Source organism: Chlamydotis macqueenii, chromosome 4 (assembly GCF_036417535.1).
Source record: "Chlamydotis macqueenii isolate bChlMac1 chromosome 4, bChlMac1.mat, whole genome shotgun sequence".
Lineage (NCBI taxonomy): Eukaryota > Metazoa > Chordata > Aves > Otidiformes > Otididae > Chlamydotis > Chlamydotis macqueenii.
The window spans coordinates 83,193,424-83,218,285 of record NC_141559.1 but is presented as its reverse complement, the minus strand read 5'-3'; the positions used below and the strand labels follow the sequence as shown (position 1 = coordinate 83,218,285).

Below are 24,862 nucleotides of genomic sequence, written 5' to 3'. Positions count from 1 at the left end.
ACCCTGACGCATTTTTATTGCCTTTTTTTAGAGTAATTGTTCTGCAGTCACTAAAGATGGCAAAAAAACCCCAAACCATTACACTTCCCAAACAGTCAAAACAAATGCACAATGAGTACTCTGCTGGTTTTAAGAGGTTTTCTTAAAAAACAAACAAACCTCTCATTAATTGCCCAAAAATCCATCTTCAACTCTGACAAAGTGGTTTTGTGGGGATTTTTGGTTGTCATTTTTGGGTTTTTGTTGTTTTTTTTTTTTCTTTTTTTTTGGTCTTGCTTTGGTTTTGTTTTGTTTTTTTTTTTAAAAAAAAAAAAAGCTGTGGATCTGCACCCAATATCTTGCAAATAAAAGTGAGTGTATCCAGGACAAAGAGGTCCAGCAGCAAGACTTGAGAGCCCCAAGCAAAATGGATGGTCAAGATGACCTCTCTGCGTTGGCCAAGCCTGCAAGTTGGTGCATCAACACCGTTCCAAGCAGGCTGGTCTCCAAAGATGCCCCCTCTGAAGGCTGGCATCGAGGACCAGCTTGGCCATACCAGCCTCTACGAGCGCATCTCTGATGGTATGGAGAGGCCACGGCACAGGGAGGGTGGTCCAAAACCCAAAGCTTACACCTACAGATCCACAGGATGGGATCACGTGGACCCAGTGGAGGGAGAAGGGCAGGGGAGCTTCCTACCTTGGCGTCCCTTTTACAGTGGCGTCAGAGCACGGAGGAGTTTGAAGGAAACACAGAGAAAACATCTGTCCCAGGATTTAAAAGAGAGAAGACGCTGGAGAACTGCGGGATACCACAGCTAAAGCAGGCCCAGAGTAAGGCACGTGAAGGGAAGCAACCATACGGAGATAAAACACAACAGCACGAGCGCCAAACAACCGGGAACAACACGGATTAGCAAAAATAAAAGTTAATATTTCTAAGAAGTTGCATGTTTAATATAAAATGAGAATCAATGCCATGTCTTTGTCCAGGAGATGACTAGACTCGTTACGTGCTACACAGTCAGACAACACCACGCATCCCAGAAATCACTTTTACCTCCCCGGGGTGTTTGTGTCACGGAAAGAGGATGAGAGCAGACCAGTTCCTAGCTTCCAGCCGGGAACGTGCTATGGGCTGAGCCCTGTCGCTGTGCATTAGACGCGACTCGCGCGGGATGCGAGAGGTGGCTGACGTGCAAACATGAACGGTCGCTTACTGACTTCAGCCACCGTCAAGCTCCGTATTTGATCTCTGGCTCCATGAAGTCACCGCAGGAGCTAAACACTGAAGCCAATGTTTTGACTTACGGACCTGGAAAAAGGCGACTGGCACCAAGCTACCAGTTGATATTCACTGGGAATGAAACTGGGATCTGGGGCTTCCCATGACTTCAACCATCCCTATCACACAACAGCTTGGTTCAAGAGACAGCCTTCCACCACTGAAACAGCTCAGGTTGACCGTAGCAAGCCTACGAAGAGCAACACTTCAACGCAGTGCCAACTAACACAATTTCCAGTGGAATTCGTCTCGGGCAATGACGCACTCACCTGGAAAGCAGCGAAAAGTGCAGTCACTCCAAACCTGGAAGGCCACCATCCTGTGACTGAAGCGGGATTGCTCACGCGAAAGCCGAGGCCACGCTCGCGTTTAAGCGGCTGTCTTCCAGAGGCATTTTAAAAAACCGACGGGGTGTCATTGTCAGAAGTAAACATTTCCCACTTCTATTCTATTTTGAGCATTAAAGGGAAAACCGGCTGTCACGGACAGGGCAGCGAGACAAACACGCGGCCAAGCTGAACTCCCAACAGAAGCTTAGAGGCAACCAGACAAACAGAAAAGGGGGAAAAAAAGCAAATACAGCAATTATCCCGACCACACAAAAAATAAACCAGTCAGTTACGCCAACCACCGTAGCCCACTACAACCCCCCTCACATTCCAACAAAAGAGGAGAAACCGCCGCAGTTTGGCTGCGTCGAGGATGCCCAAGGTCAACGGCTGGAGGCTATTTTGGCCGAAGCTGGGGGGACGCTCGGGGCTCTGGCAGAAATCACACTGGGGGTGATGGGCACAAGCAGCTCCCACAGACAGATCCTAAATGTTATTTCACTCCGGTTTTTTGTGCTTGTTTTTTTGTTTTGTTTCTTTTTTGTTGTTGGTTTGTTTTTTTTTGTCTTTAACCAAACGATAATTTGTCAAGCAACCAGCTCCACGGCCAGGATTTTCCTACACAGGTACCCAGGGCTCTTGGCACAAGGAATTCCACCTACTCGCCTACGAGCGGGAGCGAATGCACCTGACAGCAACAAGCCCAACTCAAGGGTTCTGCAACCACGTACGATCGTGGGATGCAGGATACAGGAGGATTCAGGGCAACAGCACGCACAAGAACACGAGATTTTTTTTTTCCCCTCGCTTGGACTGCGCTGTCAGTTAACAAGTGACTACTTTTTTTTTTTTTTAAGTAGGAAAATAAATAACTCGAAGGAAGGGCAGGGGGTGGGGAAGGGAAGCACTGCGGGGTGCAGCTCTTAGAACCGAGCACGGGGCAGTTTCTTTGAGGCCTACGGAGCCACGCACAAACACCCAGCCGGGCCGAGGCCTTTTCGTAGCAAAGCTTGAGCTGGGAAGCTGCTAGGATTTTTATTTTTATTTTTTTTCTATACACGCATACGCAAAAACCCCAAGGAAACAGGATTCCAAGATCCGCGTCTCTTTCCTTGCACGCCATACAAACGCATGGCAGGATATTTTTAATTAACTGCTTTTTTAAAGTCTATAGCATGGGAACAGTTGTGTGCAGAGCCTGGTGCACCCGAAACGAGCGGCGCCCACGCTGGAGCACCCGGCTGCTGTCTGGTCTCCTGAGACGCTTCAGAAATCCGAGCAAGGACCTTCGCGCGGGACACGGCTGGGAAAGCACTCCTGCCAGCCCGGGTCAGGCGTACCACAGTATTACGCTTTGAGAAACGCTAGGAATTATACGTTTTATCCTTATTAGCCACTTGATTTAACTGCAGACACTCTCATTAATCATGTAACGATCTGACCCCACCTCTCCCACCAGGCCGGAGGTTCAGCCCGTGGCATCAAACTCCCGTTCCAAATCTGCTGCTTTCCTGTTTGCCTACATGACCCTCTTTTTTAGACAATAAAAGACACAGAAGTCCCATCTACCTGCTCTCTAAACACTCTGCGCTGTTACGAGCTGCACCGCAAACGCCTGGGCCGCCTTCTTGCGCCGAGAACCGAACGGTGCCGCAGGGAGGTGCAGGGGCCAGCAGGGAAGTAGCTACCAAAACCCACACAAAACCCCAAATACACGGCAAGAGCACGTCACCACAGCTCAAACGGCTTCTCCTTCCCCCAGAAGGGATCTCCACCGCGTGGGTCAACACCCCTGGCCCAGCAGCACCAGGGAATCCAACACCGAATTGCACCCTTGACCAAACACTACAAAACTGGGGTGTCTGACTCGCCACGGTGGTAGTTTGGTAGCCTCCCCTCAGCACTAAATTATTAATTTTTGACATTTAAATGCAAATACTGCAAGCAAACACGAGCAGCAGACACAGGACAGTGCTGTAGATTCACAGCACCCCTTGGGAGAGGACGGAGACCCATGGACCTGCTGGCTCGGACAAGGCCTGATGCTCCTCAAAGTTCTCCTCTTGCCGCGCTCACCACTTGGGTCTCCACAAAGATAATTCATCTCTGAAGAAGACACCAAGACCCTGCAAAGAGGCATGAAGGAAAAAACATGGTGCTCCAACAGAGGACACATCTTGGTCTGCAAAGGAATTAAACTCGTTACCTGCATTTAACGAGTCTCTACATCTACACAAGAAGCATGAAGGAGCGCTAATTTTTCTCGGTTGTATTTGGACCTCCTAACGCAGAGCGAGGCTCCCTCCTGGTCCCCGCGTCCACCAGCTGAGACCTTCTGAGTGACTTGACGCAAACCAGAGCCGTGGCCCAACCATGATTGGAGCACACGGCTCCACAATTGGAATGAATGAGAGAAAAAAAAAATAAATTACATATTTAAACCTCCTCTTTTGTGGCTTTTGTTTTCTTTTGTATTCGCTTTGGGAATAACATTCTTTTCATTGGGAAGAGCCTGATTTTCCATTAAATACAAAGCAGCTGCCATTTTGGAAACAAAAAGTTGATTAAATACAGATTTATTTTTTATTTTTTTCCCTAACGTACGAAGAGTTAGAACCATGCTTCTTTCTGCTGATTTATCAGGGCAAAGCATCTGCCAACTACGGCAGCAGGAAGACTTGAAGAGAGTGAACTGAATCGCTCCATCTTCGCTATATAATTTCATAATTATAATTTGATCTTATAAATAAAAAGGGAAAGATCTTGAGGCTCAGAGCAAGCACGCTGCGCTCATCCTCACGGCAGAGCACGCTGACACCAAGGGTTTCCCACCCTTTACACACATGGATGCTCCAGATTCCCCGCTTACGCAGATTTCTGCTTGCCGAGATGCCGAAGGAAGGGTCAGCGTGTTGCCGTGACGTACGGCCGCCTGTTGGAAACGCAACTAGTAGATGACTTCAGGCCCAGATGTTGAACAGACTGGAAAAAAGGAAGAACTCAAAACAAAACAAGAAAAAACCAACCAGCCACTCCATTTCCAGTCCACGAGCCATCAACGCCCAGTTTGGAAGACACTTTTGTTCCCAAGCGGAGCTGATTGCTGAGCGATCAACTCAAGTGGCATATGAAACTTCAGCTCGTTACACATTTTTCCAAAATCTAAATCTTACATTAAATTTCCATTTTCAACATTGAGACATTATAGTTGAAAAACAGAGAGAAGAAAAAGATGGATGGTGAAAGCTGTAGAAATTACTATTATTTTTTTTAATTAACCCATTGGGCTCTCCTTATTTACTGCCATTCATGAAACCCAATGAAGAACGACCACGGCAATCATGAGAAATCTGTAAAGACCTGCACTTTTAAATGCTTTTCTCACTATTATATCTAACCTCGGAAGCAAGATTCAAGGAGAACATTATCTCTGCGCAAAGGCATCCCTACGACGGTCACGAAACGACGTGTCCTTAATCACGGCCACTTCAATCACCCCAACAGCACTCAACTGTGATCATGCAGCTATCGGTGCTGAATGATGGGGACGATCTCCCGATGCTTCTCCGTGCAACCTCAATTCAGGACCCCAAACGACGTCGTACTGGAAGGTTGGGCTCTTCCAGGGTAGGTGGGTCTCCTCCCACGGGCAGCTCCCAGGGGCTTTAGAAGCAGACGTGGTGTCCATCAACATTCCTTCGCACGCTCACAAACTGAGAAGAGCCTTACAAGATTTCAGGTTGCCAGTGGATGAAATAAGAGAAAAGAATAAATTTCAAAGTCTATTGTTTTGCTTAAATTTGTGCCTAAAGGGAGAAAGAAACCCAACAAACCCACACTTTAACTTCTGTGAGGGTTTCTGGAAGGTACACGCTGGGGCTCTGGCGCAGGAGGCAGCAGGCACGTTTGAATTCCTTACGCTGAGGATGGATTTTCGGCTGCCAAATTCCCTGTACTGCACATCTGACTCTCTGTGTCCGTACGTGCACGCAAAAGGAAGCATAAAACAGCTTTATAAACCTAAGTTTGTAAAATAAAACTCCAAGCCAAACACGCCAAGGTGACTACACAAAGGGAAGCAAAACCTAGGGAAGCGTGCACTCCCGGGTTTAAAGGATTTATGGGACTGGGCATTTTAGCTTCAATTAATTTTCAAAGTGTTGAAAGCAGACAAGAAACCATGTAATTACAAGATAACTTGGCTTCCCCGGATTCGGGTTAACCAGCGCTCCCGGGTTAATCAGGGGTCAGCCTTCTCCCCAGCCAAAAAAAGCTAAAGCCACCGCATTTGAATGCTTTGCTCCTTGCTCTACAGCAACCATCAGTTCTTGTTTCAGCCTCTTCATTTTGGGACGTATTTGGGATTCTGGAGACACTTGAGAAGACCAGGAAGGTCATGCACAGCCACCGGATCGCAGCACGGCAGCAGACAGCCATGCGAGCGCTGCTCCGCTCACCGGCCTGTCTGCTCCCCACCACCACATCCTCGTTCTAAGGGCACTTCACCCACCATTCAGGGCCAGCCGGTCCCAGTAACCCCTTAAGAGACTCAGATTGGCTCTGGAGAGCGGACGCATCTCCCCGAGGACCATACCGGGAGGGTTCTGGATGCTGCTCATGCCCTGTCCATGTCCGCATCCTGGGCAATTTGGATTTTTTTAATGTCTGTCTGTATCTACACCACCAAGAGACTTCCAGGATTAGCCACGGCGACTTCCCACCGGCCATTTTAAACTCCGTTACAGCTCCTCCTTTGTCCTGCTGTTTCACACAATCAGATTTTTATTTTTCAGTTTCTTTCAGACAAGACAGATGAGTGATTTATTCCCACCAATTAATACAAACTACCTAGAGAACAGAAAATCAGGGGGGTGAAAAGGAAAATTAGAATCCACTGCAGTTAGGAACAAAACCAACCAAGTGCAGGCCAGCAAAGTCCCACCGTATAAAGGGATTACCCCACTCCTGACCCTTTCCAGGGGACCTCCAGGTATTAGTTTTCATTGATTTACCTTAATGAAACGAACGCACCCCTCTCCATGGGAAGCTGACTCCACAGCTGTCTAGGCACTGGATCCAATTAAAGAAATAAATACATCTGGCTTCTCAACGGCTGAAAGCCTGCAAAAGCCAGAGGCAATACCACTTTTCGCATCCGTCTCGCTGAGGGTAGGCCCTAAGGACACCACGTAGGACGGCAGACATTCAACACCACTCCTGGAAACCCGCGGCCCGCGGGGCGATGCCCGAAGCATCCCTGCCCGCTCCCCGGCAGCGCGGGCAGCTCCCGCGGCCCTGCCAGGGCTTTGATGGCAGCTGGCCTCAAATTGCTTTAACAAGGCTCTTTCTTTCCAGAAGCTGGCGTCGATTTGAGACCTCGATGTTGACTTAGAAACCCCCGGGTGCCCCCAGTCTGCAAATACTCAAGGCTCAGCTACGCTCCGTTTCCAGGAAAAGGGGTACAAGCATCCAACCCCGGCACGAAATACCAATGCTACCACGGCAGCTCAGCATTGAGATGAAGAGCAGGGGTTAAAGGCAGAAAAGCAGAAGCTGGGGGAGAGGCGAGGCCTCCGCGCCGGCCGCGTCTCATGCCGCACGACGGCGTCGAGCAGGGCTGCACCGACCAAAACCACGCTTTGCTCGCACGTGCCTTGGCTTGCAGACGTGGGAATGGAGGAAACGAGGTAGCTCAAGGGCACTTCGTTTGCGATCTACCCCGGGAAGTGCCGCAGCGTTCTCTCCCGCACATGAAACAAGCAGAAACGACAACAATGAGAGGGGTTCGTTGAACCAGAAGGCAGGTCCGAAAGGTCTTCGCTTCCTTTGTGCTAACTGCCCTAACCCAAATAGGGAGTTGGCAAACATCACGAATCCACGCTGTTTTCATGGAATGGTTTGGGTTGGAAGGGACCTTCAAAGGCCATCCAGTCCACCCCCCCTGCAAGGAGCAGGGACATCTTCATTTATTTATTTTCTGGATTAAATACTATTCTACCACCTCAGGGAAGGCTTGGAGGAATGTCAGCCCGAAATCCCCATGAGGGATCGGCCTGAACAAAATACAGGGAGCGAGGGGGGATTTCAAAAGGTCTCTTCTCTTTCAAGCAGAGGTTGAGGATCCCATCACACCTTCCCTAATAACAGGCATCTCCCCTCATTTCCTGCACATTAAGGGATGCGCGGGGGATAAAAGGAGCCAGTTAAAGGCCATGTGCTCTAAAAGCAACAATTCAGCAACGCTACTGCAACAGCAGGCCTGTGAGTGACGTGTCTGGGAGGAAATCCCTTCCCTTGGTCTCTTATTTATCCTGTTGATTTAAACTTCTACTCAGTCTTTTCCTTTCCTCCCTTCCAAGCCTAAAGACCTGTTCTGGTTCAACTCGCCCTCTAACACTCGAGGTGCGAGCAGAGCAGACCAAACGCGCGCGACACGCAGTCTTGTACTCACCGACATTGTAGAGTGGACATCTACATCCCCCTACGGAGGACAACACAGGGAGTTTAAAGTCAAACGCAGAAGAGAGCAAAGCAACAGCAAGAAAGGCAGAGAGGAACACATCGGTCATCGCCCGTAGGTGCCTACAACCCATCGACTCCAGCCAACGCACCAGCTGCTCGGCAGTTGGCCAAGTATCAAAAAAGGAAAACTATGGGTTCCTTGAACCTGGTCTAAGGAGGATGAGGAGGAAATCAAAGTACCACAAGACAGTTTTATTGCTATTCAGTTTGCTCTGCAAGTCAACGTCCACGTGCCTCAGCTCTCCCACCTGTGAGATGGAGGTGATGGACGTCAAACCCTAGTGACTGACAGCAGGGATCAGCTCAAGCAAAGCCTGCTCAGCTCTTCTGAGGGCAAGGGGATGTTACCTAAGCACAGACAGGACTCGTGCAAATCTAAAAACCGTATCTTTGGTGCTCCTACGACGCTTTCGTGACGGTTATTTTCCACTTGGGTCCCTCTCAATGTGGTCAGGGCTGAGGCTGGAGCAAAGTTCAAGGCATTTTATTGCCACGCACAGTTCCTTGCCTTTTAAAATATTAGAGAGGGATTTGGCTTTTTAAAATAAAAACATAGGTAATCGTTCTCTTTAAAAAGAAAACAAACACTTGCAAAGTTCTTTCTACCAAAACAAGAGCTGCCCTGGCTGGCGTATTTCTTTGTAACCAGGAGGAGATGCCAATATGGTGAAATCAGGCAAAAACGTTGCAGGCAGAGCGGCCGCAGCGCTTGCACGGCTCCAGCTGAAATCTGTGCCTGCCATCTGGCAAAAATAAGCACAAAAGGAAAAAAAAAAAAAAAAAATCCACGCACAACCCCAAAACCCCTCTGCAGAGAGTTCACGTCGAGCTGCTCAAGACGGCAGAGCTCGGAGTTTGTGCGATCGCTGAAAGATTGCTTCCCCTTCCCGGGTCAGCGTCACCTCTTGACCTGCCCCGATTACCTTCCCAGGAGGTTATCAAGATACAAGACCAACAGAGGATTAAAGGAAACTTAAAATAAAAACAAAACACCCCCCGCCTTCCCCCAGCCCCGCTCCCCTCCCCCAGGAAAACATCCTTGCTTTGTTGACCTGACAGTTGACTGGAGGTGTTGACACAACCCTCCATCTTTGAGGAGCTTAATGTCAACAAATCAGCGTGTTTGGAGTAGCCCTGTCAATGCGATTTACATTAACTTGTCTAACAAGAAATAAAAACAACAATCAGCCATCAAAGACAAAAGGCTTTTTCAGTCACTCTTTTAAAAGTATTACGCTGGAAATGTTAATTTTTGAGGCCAAGGCCCTTTAGTTGCTGAAAACCAGAAACCACCTTTTTTTTTTTTTCCAAAAATATTTTTTTTTCCCCTAAAGTATTTTTTTTTTCTTAAAAAAAAAAAAAAGTCTTTTCTTCTAAAGGAGGCCTGAGCAACCCCTCTCAATAAGCTCAGCAGCGGCAGTAACCGGCTCTCCCTCGTTAACGCAGGAAGAGGGCAGCCTTGAAGCCAAACATTAATTACGCTTTGATTTCCACCAGCATGTTATTTGCTTGGAGACGTTCTGGGCATTAGCGGAGCATTTTCAAAGTGTGTCTCGAAACCACCAGGAAAATTTGGTGCAGCAGTGGTACGCACCAAAACCCCACACTTCACCATGAACTTGTCCTCCCTCCTGGCACACGCTGTTCCTACCAGCACGCCCTCCCCAGCCGGAGGCTCGGTGTCCTGAAGCAAAGCTGGAGAAACCAAACCAGTTCCAGGGATTCCTAATACCAAGTGGTTTCCACCATCTCCCACAACATCTGCTCTGGCGTTCTAAAGGAAAAATTAGGGATTGCAACTCCTGCTCGGATACCAGAGAGTGGAGACTCTTTACGCCACTCCACAAGCCAGGACTAGTTTTGGTCTGGGTTATTTTTCCTGCTTGAGTAGAAGGGTTGGACCAGATAACCTGCTTGCCCAGAGAGGTGGTGGATGCCCCATCCCTGGAAACGTTCCAGGCCAGGTTGGCCGGGGCTCTGAGCAACCTGATCTGGTTGGAGATGTCCCTGCTCCTGGCAGGGGGTTGGACTGGGTGGGCTTGAAAGGTCCCTTCCACCCCAAACCGTTCAATGAGACTATGGCCTCTGGAGGTCCCTTCCAACCGCAACCCTTCTGGGATTCACCCCAATAAACACAGCGAAAATTCAGCCTCGTGTATCTCAAAAGGGAAACACAAAGCCTAACGCCCAAATCTTGCCTTTTAGCTCGCTCAGCATCTCTGCTCCTCTTCACTCCCTCTCCGAAACGTTGACTTGGGTCAACCGGACCCTTCGAGGCCACTTGACCTGCCTCGCAGCGAGCTGGAGCCTTGACCTCAGAAAGGTTTCCTGCAGACGAGCAGCCCCGTCCGAGACAATGGGATTACTCACACTCGGCAAGTTAAGGAGCCGCCTGCATTTTTGCAGGCTCAGGACTTTCGGCTCCGTTCTGGTACAGGACGGCGTTTTTTGCTGGTGTAATTTTAGCACGGCAACCGGCCGACATGCCCAGGCTGAGTTTCTTTGATCAGTCGGTGAAGGTTTTTCTCGGCGTAATTACTGTCGTGACAAAAGGCAGGTGAGTAGCTCGGCTCTTGCCACTTAGTCATCTCCACAGACTGCCACTCTTCTCCTAAAAACCTGCTGCGGGTTCAAACACCAGGAGAGCGCTTCTCACTTCTTTCGAAATCGTGTAAATTCAGCCAACACGAAGGTACCTGCTCTGGAAAACAGGGGCATTTCCGAACCAGGCAAGGACATCAGAGCAGCAAGGGACACTGCTGCATGGAGGCCACTTCTAGGGACAAGAAGATGGTCCACTCTCCACGGACGGTGCACAGTCACTTGGTTTTCTGTGTGAGCTACCGGCACTGTGGAAATCCTGGATTTTACAGCTGGACCAGGCCACAAACTCATTCCAAACAGGGCAGCAGCTCCTCTTAGATCGTAATGCTGTGGTGTTAACCATTCGGGCTGGGTTTGGACCAGCAGTACAGGAACAGCTCTACCTTGCCACCAGCAATATCCTCTTTTCCTGACCATTCCCCCGTTTGGATACAGTTCCTTCCCCCCTCATGCTCCTCTCACTCTTTCCCTTCACAAATGAAGCTGATATCACATTTTTAGCTCTTTCACAAACATCTCCGTCACTTTTTCTCCATGGTTTTGGACAGATGTGGGCTTCCACACGCCTTATCCCCCCACATTCCCTTAGCCAAGTGCAAAAATTGTAATGGTTTTCCAAATAAGCCACTGGGAAAAAGGCCCTTCAGCCCCACAAGAACAAACCAGCAGAGACACCAAGGGAGCTGAGTGGTTTTTTGACGTACCCTGATTTTTTTCTGACTTGCTGTCACCCACCGTGAGACCCACCGTATCCACCGCAGGATACGCCGGGACCCATCAGCGACGTTCAACAACGGCGTCTTCAGAGCGCTCCTCTAAGGGAAGAAACTCCAATATACACCAAAAAAATCCCACACCTGCATCTCCTGCCAACCTTTCGGCCAGCTCCACAGCTTCACCAAGCACACTGCAGCACCTGACTGACTTGGCTCCCCTACCTCACGGGGCTGTCGGGAGGATCGGGGCCGTGAACGCTCTGAAGAGAAGCTGCCGGCTGAACAGCACCCGCGCATTCATCGGCACCTCCACCGCAGCAAACCGCAGACAGGCTTCTTCTCAGCTGGATCCTTTCTAATCCAGTTTTCGACGAGAAAGGGCTGCTCTGAGCTGTCTCGGCCCTTTTTAGACCAGTTAGCTACCTTCCCAGTCTCCAAAACTATTTTGACTCGCTCGGAAAGGAAGCATTAATATTTAAGGAAGATAAACCACTCCAGGTTTATCCCATACATCACTGTGGGCATCTCTCCCCATCCTCATCTCTCCTGCTAGCCGTGCTTCATGCTCTGCTGCAGCGACAAATCTCCCTGTCAAATTCCATTACAGCCTGCTACGTACTCCCAGTATGATTTGTGGAAGCGGTCTCCAGGTGACAATCCACCCCTGTGCAGCCACATCTCCTTTTCTAAGGAGAAATCCCGCAGTTGAGGAATCTCAAGCCATCTCCAAGCACCTCCAGACTCCAGAGGGCACCTGCCCCAGGTCTGGACACGTGGCCAGCAACCTCCCTGCTCAGGGCTGTCAACAGAGGGGACATTTTGGCCTGAACAAGGAGATGGAAAAAAGCCCTTTCAACCTCTCTGCACAGGAGGCCGTGCTTTATTTCTAAGCTGGTTCCAGTGATAACAGAGCCAAGAAAGCACCTTCTCCTCAACAGCACCTCCAGGTACAGAGAACCGGGAAAACCACTTTTCCTGGCTTCTCCATCCACAGCAGATCCGTCCTCACTCCCACCCCGCCACCAGATCTTCCTACCACGATACAGAAGGTCAAAGACATGAACCATGTAGAAGACCGCAGAGTTTTGGGGCTGCAACACCTTTTAAAATGGCTCTGGAGGGCTTGGCCATCCTTCCAGTAGAGAAACCACAGCAGCCCAATCGAGCAGAACGGAGTGAAGGAAATTGCCGTTGCGTATTTTTAGTCTTTTTTTCCTGTTTATATCCAAGCTCACGAAGACGCCCAGCGTGCGCTGGTGTAATATCATCCTGGGCACCCACTAACGACAAGTAAATGCCAGTCCAGTAAAGAAGAAAGATCTGAGATTGCTTTTAGGACAAACAGCGTCCAGCGGATTTGCTATACCCTGAAGTATATATCCATCCAGCTCAGAACAAATCTTATTTAAAGGAAAAAAAAAAGCTGTTTGAGCAAAAAATGAAACTCCCCGATGACTGTGTTTTTCCTATTCAACAGGACACGACTCAGCCAACTGCAAAAACCAGCACGAAACGCATTTTTGATGGCAATAACAGCATAAACACAGGCATACTTCACACAGCAGAGAAAAGAAAGAAACATATGCTGCCTTCCGACAGCGCGGCATTTTGATGTAAGGCATCCAGCAACTTGACAAACGTTTGGAAACGTATCTGCAGCTCAAATAATGGACACTCCTATACTGGGATACAGCGCCGCCGGACGCCCGTGCGCTCCCCGGACCAAAAAAGAAAGCAAATGGGTGGAGGTGGCTTACCGGGAGGTGGGTGAACACAGCGAACGTGCTGCGTAGGAAGCCAATGAGATCTACAAGGTAGTCGCTGGCCTTGCTGCCCGGCTCCATGGCCATCCAGTCGTAGTCGGCCAGCTGCAAGAACTGGTCAATCTTCTGGTTCAGGTTAGTGTAAATCTCCTCCTCGGCAGCATGGCGGGCGTCCTGGGAAACAAGACCACGTTACGTGGGATGGAGTGTCCATATTACAAGTCTACACAAGTAACGGGATGTGAGATTGACCCAACTTTCCGCCCCAAAGGCGGCACAAGGCAAAGCGCCTGTTGGCAACTACACTGCTGTTACAGCCTCAAGTTCGGTGGGACATGGGCCACCAGGTCAGTAGCAGGCAAGATCAAGCTGGTGTCTGCGTCTGATGCAACCTGGGTCCAGGAGGACAAATTTAGTGCAGGATGGAAGAGAGATGGGAGAGGAACATCTCATACAGCAAAAGGTGGAGATCCACCAAACTGTGTGCAGGTATGGGTTGCAGGAGAGCCACAGAGGAGCCTCCCTGACAGAGCAAGGCTTGGAAAACTCACCCTTGGGCCAAACAGGCAGATGATGCCAGAAGGGACAACGAATGGACTTCCCTGGGGACATGGGGCCTTAGTCTCCCGCTGAGTTATCCCAAGGGTAAACCTCACCCAATCAACTCCCTACCGTCGCCGGGTCCTTGGCGCTACTCCCATCTCCTGCTCTCCAGCCACGGGACACAACTCAGACACCCCACAGTTGACCCAATTAAGGCCTTAAGATTTCGTATAAAGTATCTGGGTGGACATCCCGGGTTATGATTTAAAGATTTAAAGGCTGGGAAGCGCAGCAGTTTCTGCCAGCCCTGATTTTTAGGGGATAACGCTAAAAGGAGTGGGAAGATATGGAAATGTAAGTTCTAAAAATCTGTTCTCCTCTTGGGTGATAGGGGAGAGGTTGCGTTCACGGCCAGACGTGTGTAACGCTGTACGGCGCTCCAACAGCAAAATGAAAATTCAGTAAAAAAAAAAAAAACAAAAAAAAAAAAAACCACGCTCTGAAAGACAAACCCAAAAGCTAGTGTGGTGGTGCGAGCTTCCCAGGATGTGACAAAATTACCTTCCAGCTCGGCTCCCTACACACACACATCCACACGTGCGCTTTGGAAGCGGATATTCTCCAACGCAACACCAACAGTGACGCCCCGGAGGTGGATCTACCAGCCTTCTCACCTTGAAGGTGGTGGTCCCATAGAGCTTCGTAGTGTGGACAGTTTCCGGAAGCACATTAGTGATATTGGTTATGAATTCCTCCAGGAACTTGCAGGATTTCTCCAAATGGGTCGTATTTATAATAATCTGTACAAGCTGCAAAGGCAAAAAACAGGGATTGAGAGGTGCTGCTCCTGAAGCCAGGGCCGTGCCAGCTCAACGGATGCCAATTCCCAAGAACTCCTGGCACGCAAAGCTGACGCAGAACAAACACACTAAGCTTGGCTACACGCTCAGAGCCTCTCCTCCTTTAACAACGCCAGAAACTTAAATAGAAGATCATTTTGAGGGAAACGCAATTCCCATGACAGCCACTAATACCACAAAAGATTGGGTTTTTTTAACGACTTTCCTACCTTCAGCTGTCACTCAGGGCTCATTTCAGCACCGTTCAAACACAAGAGGCTTACAAAAAAAAAAACCGCCACGTCAAATCACCAGTATTCTGTCTGCTAACGAACCCTAACTAACCCACACCTTGAGTGACGCCCAACGGCATCACACGAGGGCATTTGACAAAGGAACGAGAAGGTTTCGCTTTTCTGAGGGTGGTGCGGGTGAACAGCAGATCTCACCCAGGTATCTTCTCGGTCATCATACCCACCATCATCTGCAACTTCCTTCATTCTGTCTGCTCAGTTGCCTTCACACGGCGCTACTTTGGGACGTTAAAGGCAACTGCAGGTTAGAAGCCACTACTGAAGTCACCCAACGCAAACATTTACAATCCAGAGCAAACCAATCCAGGCTTCCACTGCAGGATCATCGCCGACTTCTAAGCACCATTAATTCCTTAAGCAGATATCTTTTTTCCGAGCAGACTGCCGCAAATATTTTCAAGGTGCAACACAAGCCATAACAAAACTTCTCCAAATAACCTCTAGCCCAACGCCACAAAGACTGCAGCACCCAAGGCATGTTAGTGCCAGACGACACGAGAAGGGGCAGTGGCCACAGTTTGGGAGGTCCATCTTGGATATCGGGAAAGAAAAGAGTCGTTAGGAAGGTAGTGCAGAACTGGAACGGGGTGCTCAGAGAAGCTGTGGGACCAGTGCGTTGGAGAAATTAAAACTCAGGTAGAGAAAGCAATGGCTGACGTGATCTAAGTGAGTAATAATGCCACTTCCACTGAGAGGCTGGGCTAGATACCTCCAGAAGTCCTTCCAGCCAACGCGTCCATGATTTCAATCAGGTTTTTGTTTTTAAGAAATTAAAATTAAAATCTATTTGAACTTCTCCTGTTTTGTACTTCATCCCTGAAATGTACTACATGGGTAACTAGGGGGCTTCTCATTTCCAAATTCCTTGGATTAATTCTGTTCTTGATTTTTGCCTTCAAACACGTGCTCATCTGTCTGCCTTTCTCTGCGTCAGACAGCCCTGACATCACGATTGTGACACATTTTCCTAGAGTTTCAAGGTAATTAAATATTAGACATTTCCAACTGCATGAAATTCCTCCTAAACCTCTTCTCTGATCATCACAACTTACTGGTCCAGATCAGCTGTCAAACTTGAAGGTCCTGATTGCTTTGATTCTCTTCCACCACTCGCTATGAGCTTTCCTGCTCCCTCTCTGGCTCCTTCAAGTTCTGATCTTCTCTTGAATTTGGAGGGGTAAGACTTTCTCGTTGGGGTAAGACCTTCTTGTTGAGGTATTCAAATAAAAAAAAAAAATAGTAGCATCTTTTCCATCTCTTTTGTTGAGGAACTACTCAAAACACCAGGATTATCTGGAGCAGACTTGGTAGCAACGTCAACATCTGCTGCTCGGAGGTAGCCTCAAAAAACAGCAATGAAAAATTAAGAGGCTAAGAGACCGGGAAGGTTGGTACACAGCCTTGTATCACCTTGCCCACTGCTTGGAAAACGACATTGGAGAGCCCAGAAATGGACGGTGTTGCTTTGTGCAAAAATTAAATCTGGGAAGTGACAGTTATGCAAGGTACTTAAACATCTTCTGCAATCACTTCTGACATCAGGACTATGCTTGTATGTCATCTGGGACTCTTCAACACAAGCTTTAATTCGCGTGCTCCACACAGTCACATCAACGTCTTCTCTTAAGGGAAGAATTTGAGAAACTCAGAAGAAAAATGCCACACGCTTCCATTTGGACAAACAGGTCAGGAGTTACACCGAGAAGCGAGGCAGGAGGGGGTGAAGATGCTCAAAGTAGTTTTTCTTCAACCAAATTAGATAAAACTGATGGGGGAGATCACCCCAGGAGAGAGCTAGTTGCACCTTGGTAAGTGGTAGGGAACAAAAGAGTGGAAACATGAGAAGAGGCTCAGAGATAGACACTGGACGTACTACACCTTCATTTTAAACTCGAGTTGTGCTACGTAGGATTTCCTCGCAAAAATCCTCTTCAGCTCCAAAGCATAAGAAGGAGCCACTCTCAGCCCAAGGAAAGGCATCACCTTCACTCAACGTGGAGGACACCAACAAACATCTACACCATCTGAACCGGGCAAAAGCGGCTGAGAGGACGGGGTTTGCCCTTCCTACACTCAATCACACTGAGGGAACCTTTGCACCGGCAGGAAAAAAAAAAAAAAAAAAAAAAAAAAGATAATTTGGGGGATGGCTAGTGCAAGGACAGTGTTGCATTCCTCTTTGTGGAGGGAGCCTTGGGAGGAGCAGGAGGGAAGAGGAATTTGCCCTCAGGGAGCAGCGAGATTCCAGACTGGGAGATAAAGGGCTGAGGAAGCATCACCTCCACAGGGTATTCCAGCGTCCAGAGAACAGGACGCATTCCTGCAGTTCAGTCAATTAAAAACTGCAACCAACACGGTTTACACTGCAGCGATGCGCTGAAACCGCCCCAAACATCACCCAGAGATGGGGACCGCTCTCCCATCCTCTCCCAGCTCCCACTCCGCTCTTTTCCAGTGCTCCATGAAGTCTTCTTTCTTTAAATCAGATACAGAACGTGCTGCAAATTCTAACAGCAACAGCAGAAAAGCTTCTCTTTCCCACAACAGAATATATTTCCTGCTTCGTACAGCAACGCCGCGCGGCTCCGTCATTTGTTTCCAACCTATTACATATTAACGCTCCAAACCAGCACTTCTAAAGGTGCTGTAAGGAGCTCCGAGGGACCAAACCTCCTCCATCACCCCACCCTGCAGCAGGCCTCCTGGAAGCCAGGTCCTACCTCCGTCAGCCCGACGTTTTTCCTCTTGATGACATTCTGTAAACAGTTGCTCAGCGTTCGGGTCAGTAGCAGATTTGTGGATTTTCTAATCATATCATCAACTTCGGTGGAGCTGAAAAGCAGAATTTAAAGAGATTTGCAGAATGTTCTGTGAAAAGAAAATCACCCGGAGCCCTTATCTTCTGATCTTCTTCCCAGCCCTCTCCTGCCTTGGGCACGAGCATCCATGCACCGCTTACAGACGCTGGCACACCCCTATAAACCAAAATACCAACAGTTCTGTGCCTGTGCCTATAAGGAAGGAGGACTAACATGGGCTAAATCTACGTCCCCAACCCCTTGGTCCAGCATGGGTAAGAGTTGCCCACAGCATCCCCACTAACTCCAGCCAAGCCACCATCCCGTTCACAATGCTGGAGTTTTGCAGGTTCAGCAAAGGGAAAGGGATCAAAGACATCCAATGGGGGGGAAAACCCAAATCAAACCCCAAAATATCCCCCCATGGCTTTTTCTTCAACTGTATCAGACTGGAAGCTCTTGCAACACGCTCGTGGTCTTTGTGGCCCCTCCAACGCACACACCAGCAAGGTGCAACCTCTCCTTTCTGAAGGAGGTTTTGGAAACCCAACCCAGCGCAGGCTCCTTTGATCTGTCGTTGGCCCTCCATTAGCCCTGACACCACGGGGCTTTATCTCTGGCCGTGCCGTGACCGGCAGCTGGGGGCAAAGAAAATTCCCAACGGGAAGGCAGAGAAGCGTTAATAACTTTAAGGCCCCCGGTTAATCGAGCTCGTGACCTTTGGCTCCTTCTCCTGCTTCACCTGACCAAGGGGCCGGATTACAAAGCAGGGATTGACACAAGAAGAGCAAACCTTGCAGTTATCTCATTGCCGGCACGCGAGGTGGAGGATCTTGGGGTGCCTGCTGGTGCAGGGATAGGCACTGCCAGCTCTTATCCACCTCACACCTGCCAGATTTCTTTGCCTATTTAACATGAGAGCTGATGATGGTCAAGAAAGCAAGACTGAGCCCTCTCCAGCAGCAAATCACTCGTCACCACAGCATCCCCTGAACCTGCTCATCCTCCCTGAGCACCACGCATCCTGCAGTCAACTCAATTTTTCAAGCCATTCAAGACCTTCCTTGTGCTGCTGCACGAGCACTGGCACCGAGCGCCTGCAAACTCCCAGGAGAAGCGGCAAATCTTGCTCCCCGCTCGCATCTCCGAGCGAAGTCACGCTCGTATTTCCGCAAGACCAGAAAAGCCGTGTCTTACCGCAGCTTTCCCAAGGAAAAGCCCAGCTGCACAACTCCCCGCACGCCCAGCGGCTGCTCGCCACGCTGCGCTCCCCAACAGGTTTCTCTCATATTTCTTTTCCCCTGATGTTTAGAAGTCTGCTCTTCTGAGCGACACACCTGCCAAGGGTCGACCACTGTCTCCTTCCCAGTTGGACGCAAGCTGGGCAGGGCCAGCAGCTCGGCAGGACCCAGCTCCTGATAATTTCAATTCAGTATCAGGCAAAATTTTAGTGTGGGTCTCTTCTAGATCATCACCGTTGACCCTTGTTGAGTGTTTTTTTTCTTTGACTGCACAACCCAGATGGATCCCTTGGCTCCTTCTCCCAGGGTTTTGATGCGAGGTCCAAGGTGACGCATTTGGGTTTTTTAAAGTGTGGAACAGAAATCAAAATATGGGGGGAAAAGAAACCAGCCAATGAATTTTCCTGGTCTTTACACTATGGTTAGGGGTCTCAAATGAGGTTTTACTTAAAAATAAATAAATAAAAAAAACAAAACAAAACCCACCACGCATGCATGCACACCCACCCCCAAGGCCTTCCATCACCCCCCAGGAAGAACGCGATTGTCCCAGTCTCCTCCACCAGACAATAGCAGGGTTAAATACAGCAAAACCAATAAAACCCAACCCTGTGATGCTCTACAGATGGTAAAGAGGAGATGTAAAGCGAAGGGGTGGGACAAAGGGACCCCGTGACACCGGGGGCAGCTGCCTGCTGCTGCCGGAGCCGCATGGGAACCGGGGAAAAGGGGGCAGGGGAGCAAAAAGAGCTGGACCCACGCCCGGAGGGGGCAAAGAAAAAATTGCGTGGGGAGCAAAGACAGGCAAAGCTGTGACTTTGTAGAAGCACCGTGGCCGTTTTCGGGATTTTCCCTGGGAAATCCTGAAATGCAATGTGTAAGGAGTGACAAACTCCAACCCTGAGGATGGTGGGGGTTGGAAAAGGAGCTGGGGGCTGGAGCGTCCAGCATCTACCAGAACCGAGAAAGCACAGATGGAAAACATGGGGGTTTGGACCTTCTGTCAGCTTTTCTCACTAAATCAACGCAGCAATCAACCAGGTCGTGCTGGAAAAGCTTGCTTTTTAAAATTCAAACGTCAACCTGTCACCAGGGAGTCCAAACCAAACAAGCCAGTCACTGTCCGGCTGCGTGGACGCCCCGGGACAGCCACGCTCTCGGCAGGAGCGGCGTGCCGCTGGCCCAACACCGCAGCCAGCGCTGACGGCACGAGGTTGCCGTACCACCAAACGCTTGGCAGCTCGAGGGTTTGCTCTAACCCCTCACTTCAGCCGCAGGAACATCTCAGCCACGAGAGCCTCCAGGCCATAAACAAGTAGCGCTCAACGATACAGCTTAGCACTTCTTCAAAGCCCTTCTAAGCGAGCTTTCTCTGCAGAGAAGCACCGCTTCCAAAGGTTTCCTACTCTCAGTTTTGTTTGTTGGCTGCCTACGTTACAAAATCAGGTTGTAACTTGAGTTACACGGTGGGACAAGCAGCCCGGTGGGACAAGCCCCTGGGGTTGGGCTCATCAGAGCAGATCTGTGGTATCTCCCATAAGACCCACACATTGAGTAAGGTACAAAAAAAAAGGAAGCACTCCTTAGGAAAAAAAAGAGCAGGATTTGGCCAGGCGCTGGACTGCGACTCCTCAAATGCATCCTTGGTTCAACAGAAGAGGTAAGCGAGGGTGGCACCAAGAGATGGGTGTTGGCCATTGCCTTGGCCAGGGCTCTTGCAGCTGAAATGATGAACCAAGGAGCACCTCACACCAACAGCCCCAAACCCAGTGCTCAGACCAGTGGGGCCAGTTAGCAAACAGTAATGGTACCAGCCAGCTGTACAACGCCAGCTCTTGACTGTGAAGTAGAGGCTGGGTCTCGGTTCAACAGCAAAGTTGGATCTCAGTTCTCAATACGCAAGAAGAAAACAAAACCCCCTAAATGAACGGCATTTTTCGTGTGGTCTGCTCGCTACGTATGTCTGATGGCAACGTGATCTACCAGCTTCGATACCGGGCTTGGTCTACATCCACAGACTGGCAATCTGAGCCGACAAAGAAACGACATTTATCTCCTCTGTCCGAAAGTGGCCTTCCACAGGTCCAAGCTGGTTGAGCTATTCAAGCCCTTGATTTTTTAATTTTAATTTTTTTTAATAACTTTATGTACTTATATTATTTTCAGCACTTTAAACGTTGTATCCCAAGTGCTTTCAGGATTGGTCCTTTGTTTGAAAAAAAAAAACCCCAAACGAGACAATGGAAGTCCTGGTAGATTACAGCTGCCATCTCATCCTTCCACCCCCTGTTCTCCAAAGATACTCCCTGTCCTTCCAACGGGAAATTCCACTGGAATCCTTGCAACGAGCGGATACCTTTAAAGTCATCTCCTCAAGGAACTCAAATACACGCTTTTTAACTGCTGAAAATACAAAAGAGGTTTTCTTTCTCCTAATTAAACTCAGAGTCAAACCAAAAAAACCTGCAATCCCTACAAATCCACACCAAGCTCCAAATTTTCTTCAAATACTTGAAAAGCAAAATAACTTCCACAAGCATATCAACGCAAGGGAGAACGCTCCCATCCAACAAATAGAAGGAGCTAGCTGAAAAAAAAAAAAAATATAGAAAAATAAAAATCCAAGCTACATTTTCTACCACAGGCTCCGTTCTTCAGGAACAGACCACGGAGTATCCAAGAGAACCGTGGGGGTTAACGACAGCTGATGTCCCGTCTCCCGTGGCAGTAGTCATGACCTTCAGGCCTCCCGTGACTGACGGCCTGACCCCCATCACTCCGGGGTGCGCGGTAAATGACAACCAAAGGAGAAAAAGAAAGAGAAGAGAAAGAAAACTCGCTGCCGGCTTTGTAGCCAAGCTTCCTAATAAAACCTAATTCAAGCTGTCAGGGTGAAATGAAGAAAGTGTCAACGGGGGTTTTCAGAGAAATATTCCAAATGTTTGGCTAGAAAAGCCAGAGTTCGGCTCCCTTCCCCCAGCCCAACGCTGCTCCTCAAAAAGGGCTGCAAAATGCAATGTCGAAAGGAATTTTAATAACGCGTCCCGGGGGAGCCCCGAGGAGGGACCCAAGGGGACACTTTTCTTCCCTTCCCTGACAAAGCCAATCATCCCTGTAATGGTGAAGAGCCCAAAGCTCGCAGGGGAAGTGTCAACGGAGGGGTTCGGTGAAACCAGCATCCGTGTGAAACGGGACCATTCCGCTGCCTTTAGAAACCGAGATGTTTGATGGTGACCCGCAGGTTAAGAGCCCTGGGAGCCACCAAAGAGAACAACCTGCCACCGGTGAAAGGCTGAGATCAAACGCGGGGGCGAGAAACGTCCCGGGCTTCCACATCAACCAGTGAGCTACCACCTCCTCTACGGAGAGAAAGTGCCTCTCCAAATTACCATCTCTGGCACAAAGGAAGAGAATTACAACTCTGAGGAGCCTTGCGAGGCACTGAAACATCTGGCGAGTCCCCAAAACACTGCCCCAGCTTCACACCGGCACTGGAGCCGGTGTCAGGCCATGGCCAGGACACGAAGTTGCCAAGGGAGGTGAAACCCCCTCCCAGCCCAACCTCTTGCTTCCAACGGTCGGAAGGGAGAAGGACCCCTCCTACCAGTGCAAATCTCGTTACTCGTTTACATACTCTGCCACGTTTGAGGACACTACCAGGCGCAACAAGAAAGCACCAGCTTGCAGTTTCTGGCCAATACAGTTGTCTTCCAATCTCATAAACACACCCATGGGTAAAACCAGCATCAAGGCACCTTGGGACAGAGAAGGGAAGGTAAACAGACGGAATCTTTTGGAGATTTAAAAAAAAAAATAAAATAAAATACAACTATTGGTGTAGAAACTCCCACGGGAAACGAGAACAACAAAAGCCCTAAACCAGCAGCCAAAACTCATGAACACACAGGGCAAATCACAGCCTCGAGAGCCCTCCTGCCAGCGCGCCCCTCCAGGGACAGGCTGGGAAGGTTGGAGATGTTACACCAGGCACTGACCCAACGCCAAGTGGACATCCCTGTCTCTCTCGAGCCCACTAGGTTCACCTACTTAGTCCAACTGACTCAGAGACATCTCAGAGGGAACAGCTAGCGTGGCCCTGGGCAATCTTTCCCCACGTGAGACAGTTATTTTTGAAGACTTGGCCAGCCCTTTGTACACCACTCCAAGGAGACCACAAGCCACCTCCAGCCTGGACAGGGGATACCCAAGCAGTTGAGCACCGTGAAGGGTTGAAGGAAGAGCACTCGTATTTTAATCCTGTGGAGATCTTTCAGAGCAGATCTCTATCACAACCATGAGCACGCTCATCCCCTACCTCAGATGAAGGTCTTCCGAAAACTTCAGACAGGCGTAGATGAATTCCTTAATCTGATTGTAAACTTTAGGCACAAACTCGGAAAAGGGGAACTTCTTTGGAAACGGTTGCTGTAAAACACGAGAGAGAACTGAAGTTGAAGAGCAGATATCGAACAGGAGCGATGACTGCTTTCCAGCGACGTGTTCCAAGCAGTCAGATTAACTCTAGCATTTAGCTAAATCCGGCAACGAAACAAGCAGCCAGCGTTTATTGGATATTCTATAAAACTTCAGCCAAGCGAAAGACCAGATAATCACTGACAAACGGCACACGGGTGCGTAAGGGATTTGGAGTCTGAAAGCGGCTGGAAGGAAACTCGGGGCTAGGAGGGAGCAGGGAGCACAACACAACCCTCGTTCCCTCTCCCAGCTCCCTAACTCACGAAAAAAATACTGGAGAACTTCTTGACTTTCACCTCCCACCACGCACATGGTGTTTTGCTCGGCCATCTCCCACGGCTGTTGCCCAAGGTGAGTACTTGCTTACAACACCAAAAGCCAAGAGGAAACAGATGTCCTCCACCAAATTTTGCCTTTTACCCACAGCGCACACGTAGCCGGGAGGTGCAGAGCATTAAGAAGCTGGACCCCATGATAGAGCTTTGGGGAAGGATGAAGACTTTCTCAAATCAAAACACTTGACTTGGATCGAAAACCCTCCCAGTTTTAATTAAACTTCCCAGGCTTGGAGCTCGCTGGCGGCCAGACATGGAGCAGAAGGCTTTTAAGGGACGAAATTTGGCTGCAGTGAGGTTTTGGAAGCACACACTTCCACCAAAGCCAAGATCTACCACTTTGTGGGGCTTCTCTTTTTAAAGTAGAGATTAAAACAAACAGAGATCAATAACACAGTTCATAAAACGGGACTAAAATACCAACGGAGGCACGTATTTTTAGTCTCTCGTCTACTCCAAGCACTGTCCAGCTGCAATAGTTCCCTGGAAACAAAACCGAGGAGGTGCTGCTGTAAGCACTCTCCTCATCCATGCCTGGAGAACCACAGCACATGGACAGCAGGTTTGTTCTTTTCCCTTCCTTTGCTTTTTTTTGTTGCTTATTTGTTCTGGGTTTGTTGGGTTGGGTTTTTTTCCCCCGGTGACTGGTGGGGTTTTTCGGACCCTTTCGTTTTGCGAGGCTGCAGGGTCTTACTGCGCGGGCGGACACGCCGTGCCGCTCTCCCCATTTCCAGATTACCTTCTCAAGTTCTGCGTCCTGGAACGGGAACTGTCCCACTATTTTCTTATAAACCTCTTCATTTGTCACGGGGATGGGACTGTAGTTATCTGAATCAAGTATATTTCTACGAAAAGAAAACAAAAGTTAGAAAGAGGGCTCTGTGACGACAGCCCAACCACAGCTTTGCACATTTACAGCTCAGCTGGGAAGCTCTTAAGAAGCAGATGCCAGTCAAAGATCCATGGGCCTAAGCTTCTTCTCGCTTTCGTGACCATTGAAATCATCTTTGCTGCAGCCGGACACAAGCCCAGCTTCAGCCTTCGTTGTACGTAAAGCCACGACCAGATTTAGCGGTGCTTTCACTCCAGACTGGAGCTTCAGCAGCAGGCCCTGGCAAA

The 24,862-nt window shown here is 49.2% G+C and overlaps 1 protein-coding gene across 4 annotated transcripts in view; it reads right to left on the bottom strand.

Annotated features, from left to right (window-relative positions):
- Positions 1–24,862, bottom strand: part of EXOC6B (exocyst complex component 6B) — a 274,450-nt gene that overhangs the window by 88,208 nt on the left and 161,380 nt on the right. For 2 of the 4 annotated variants that reach the window (XM_086747734.1, XM_086747730.1), the window contains 6 exons: positions 24,483–24,588; positions 23,248–23,357; positions 17,614–17,725; positions 14,415–14,549; positions 13,192–13,371; positions 8,044–8,073 (listed from right to left, as the gene is read on the bottom strand). In XM_086747734.1, coding sequence (XP_086603860.1) covers positions 8,044–8,073; positions 13,192–13,371; positions 14,415–14,549; positions 17,614–17,725; positions 23,248–23,357; positions 24,483–24,588 — 673 coding nt within the window. Of the gene's footprint in view, positions 1–5,249; positions 5,317–8,043; positions 8,074–13,191; positions 13,372–14,414; positions 14,550–17,613; positions 17,726–23,247; positions 23,358–24,482; positions 24,589–24,862 lie in introns of those variants that run through there. The other 2 variants (XM_086747733.1, XM_086747732.1) reach the window with 2 other exon arrangements.